At 43.9% G+C, this 2,500-nt stretch overlaps 1 protein-coding gene across 1 annotated transcript in view; it reads right to left on the bottom strand.

The window, feature by feature from the left end:
* LOC137997936 (uncharacterized) overlaps nt 1-2,500 on the bottom strand; it is a 38,844-nt gene that overhangs the window by 18,978 nt on the left and 17,366 nt on the right. Inside the window, exon 8 of the mRNA XM_068844265.1 lies at nt 2,307-2,500. This exon is cut by the window's right edge and continues 1,224 nt beyond it. Within this exon, the coding sequence (XP_068700366.1) occupies nt 2,307-2,500 (194 nt within the window). The remainder of the gene's footprint in view (nt 1-2,306) is intronic.

Raw genomic sequence — 2,500 nt, 5'->3', positions numbered from 1 at the left:
CAACCCGGGACGTACCTAGCAGGAGACGGATATGTAGACGACATACACGCCAGAGTAGGACGCTTGAACTCGGCCGCTACCTTTGGAACATCGACTGGGCTTTTGCCGATCAAGCTCGTGATTGTGAGTCTAAATTAGAATTTCTAATAAATGTCATCATGAACGGCCTTGACACCATTATGCCCGTTCGCCACTCACACGTCCACGTTAATGATCCACCATGGTTTACACCCGAGTTTAAACACCTGATCAAGCAGCGTCAACTTGCTTTTACTAAAGAAGACCAGCAACGATTCCGAGTCTATCGAAATGAGGTCAACCGCCAACGGAAGCGTCTCCGAAAACGATTCTACTCCACCAAAGTGAAAGACCTGGAACAATCCAATTCAAGTCGGTGGTGGCAATCTGTCAAGCATATCTCGGGTTTGGAACCATCCTCTTTTATGCCGCATCTTGATTAATGGCAAAGATCTGTCCTTGGTTAAGAACGCAAAAATCCTCGGCGTCACCATCTCCAAAGTGATGAAATTGATGGGCTCGACGACCATGCCGCAGCAAACCTGATCAACTCAGCGTTTCTTGACCCTATGAAAGCCTATCAGAAGATCAATACTCCCCCATCGTCGAATGATGACTTAACACCTCCTTCAACCCTTTCAGAGGTCGATGTTTTGTCAGCACTAACCAAACTGAACTCCAGGAAGACGGGTGGCCCCGATGGAATTCCATGCTGGGTGCTCAAGGAGTATTCTGATGTACTAGATCACCCTATAACTGCCATATTGAATAGTAGTTTCGCCGAGCAGTAAAAACCAAAAAAAAACAGTAAAGGACATTAATAAGCATTTGCGGCCAGTGTCTCTTACACCCGCTTTGTCCAAGATCGCTGAGGAATTCATAGTCGCAAACTACATCAGCCCTGCAGTCCTCAAAGTGATTGACCATGATCAATACGGTGGCATTCCAAAGTCTTCCACACTCAACGCTCTAATCTCGATGATACCTCATTGGTCTCAAGCCACAGATGAGTCTGGAACTGCAGTTAGAATTATCTTGGTTGACTAGCGAAAGGCCTTCGACCTGATTGATCACAACGTTATGATACAGAAAGTTCACCGACTAGATATCCCCCGCTGTATTGTGAACTGGGTAGCTGACTTTAAGACCAACAGACAACAGCGCGTTAAGCTCTCTGAACAACGTTTCTCAGAATGGCGTCATGTCCCTGCAGGCGTACCCCAGGGGACTAGGCTTGGACCATGGCTCTCCTTACTCATGATTAACAACCTCAGCATACGTAATGTTCTCACTTGGAAATACGTTGACGACACCACGTTTGCGGAAATAGTTCCACGGGGCACATCTAGTGAGATCCAAAAAGCGGCCGATAAAGTAGTGGATTGGTCTAAGGATCAACGTATGCATCTTAATGAGGACAAATGCAAGGAAATCAGAATTGATTTTAAAAAGAACAAACACAGCTTCGATCCAGTTTTGATTAATGGCAAAGATCTGTCCGTGGTTAAGAACGCAAAAATCCTCGGCGTCACCATCTCCAACGATCTTAAGTGGAATGTCCACGAAGAGCAAGCTATAAAAAAGGCCAACAAGAGACTGTATTTCCTCGTCCGACTGAGAAGGGCTGGTGTTGGGGCTGAAAGTTTAATTAAATTTTACTGCACGGTTATGCGACCTGTTCTCGAGTATGGCGCCCAAGTTTTCCATCACAAACTTCAAGGTTACCTCCGTGAAGACCTTGAGTGTCCATAAACGGGCTTTGTCCATAATTGCGCCTGATCTCCCATACCAGCTCTGTCTACATAGTTTTTAATTGGAAAGCTTAAACGTCCGACGTGAAAAGCTGTGTTGCAAACAATTCAATGGAATATCTGACGAACAACACAATCTCCACAGCCTTCTGCCTCCACGACATCATTCATCATACAATCTCAAGCGGCAAAGAACTTTTAGCCTGCCAGGTTTTAAAACAGATCGTTTTAAAAAGACATTTATTCCCGCAATGTGCAGCCGTTACAATCCAGCGCTGCCAATGTAACATTAAGTATTTACATTAGCATAATTTTAAATTGTATATAAGCCTTTTTTGATATTTTGTTGTAATAATAATAATAATAATAATGAAATCAAAATCAGGCGCGCATCAAATTACGTTCATTCAGCTCTGTACATAAGTGTTTTTGGCCGGGATCTTCTGTTTTCTGGAGGTGGAACCATATAATTCGAGATTACATATACTTTTTTAAGAGCACCCCCTCACCCGAAAGTAAACGTACTCTTAAGCTTACCCTTGGAAGTAAATGTCTTTTGCACATCATACGCCATAGCATTCATCCACGTGAAAGAGCATAAGACAAAGTAATGAAGAAGGATGGCAATGACCTGGCATTGCTCACGACTGGAAGTCTTCATTGATGCGAGAAAGACGCCTTGATACAGCAGCAAACATAGCGACAAGTTGATAATGATCCTTCCAGGCAAG

The sequence above is a fragment of the Montipora foliosa genome, chromosome 3 (assembly GCF_036669935.1).
Source record: "Montipora foliosa isolate CH-2021 chromosome 3, ASM3666993v2, whole genome shotgun sequence".
NCBI lineage: Eukaryota > Metazoa > Cnidaria > Anthozoa > Scleractinia > Acroporidae > Montipora > Montipora foliosa.
This window is presented reverse-complemented; position numbering and strand designations above follow the sequence as displayed.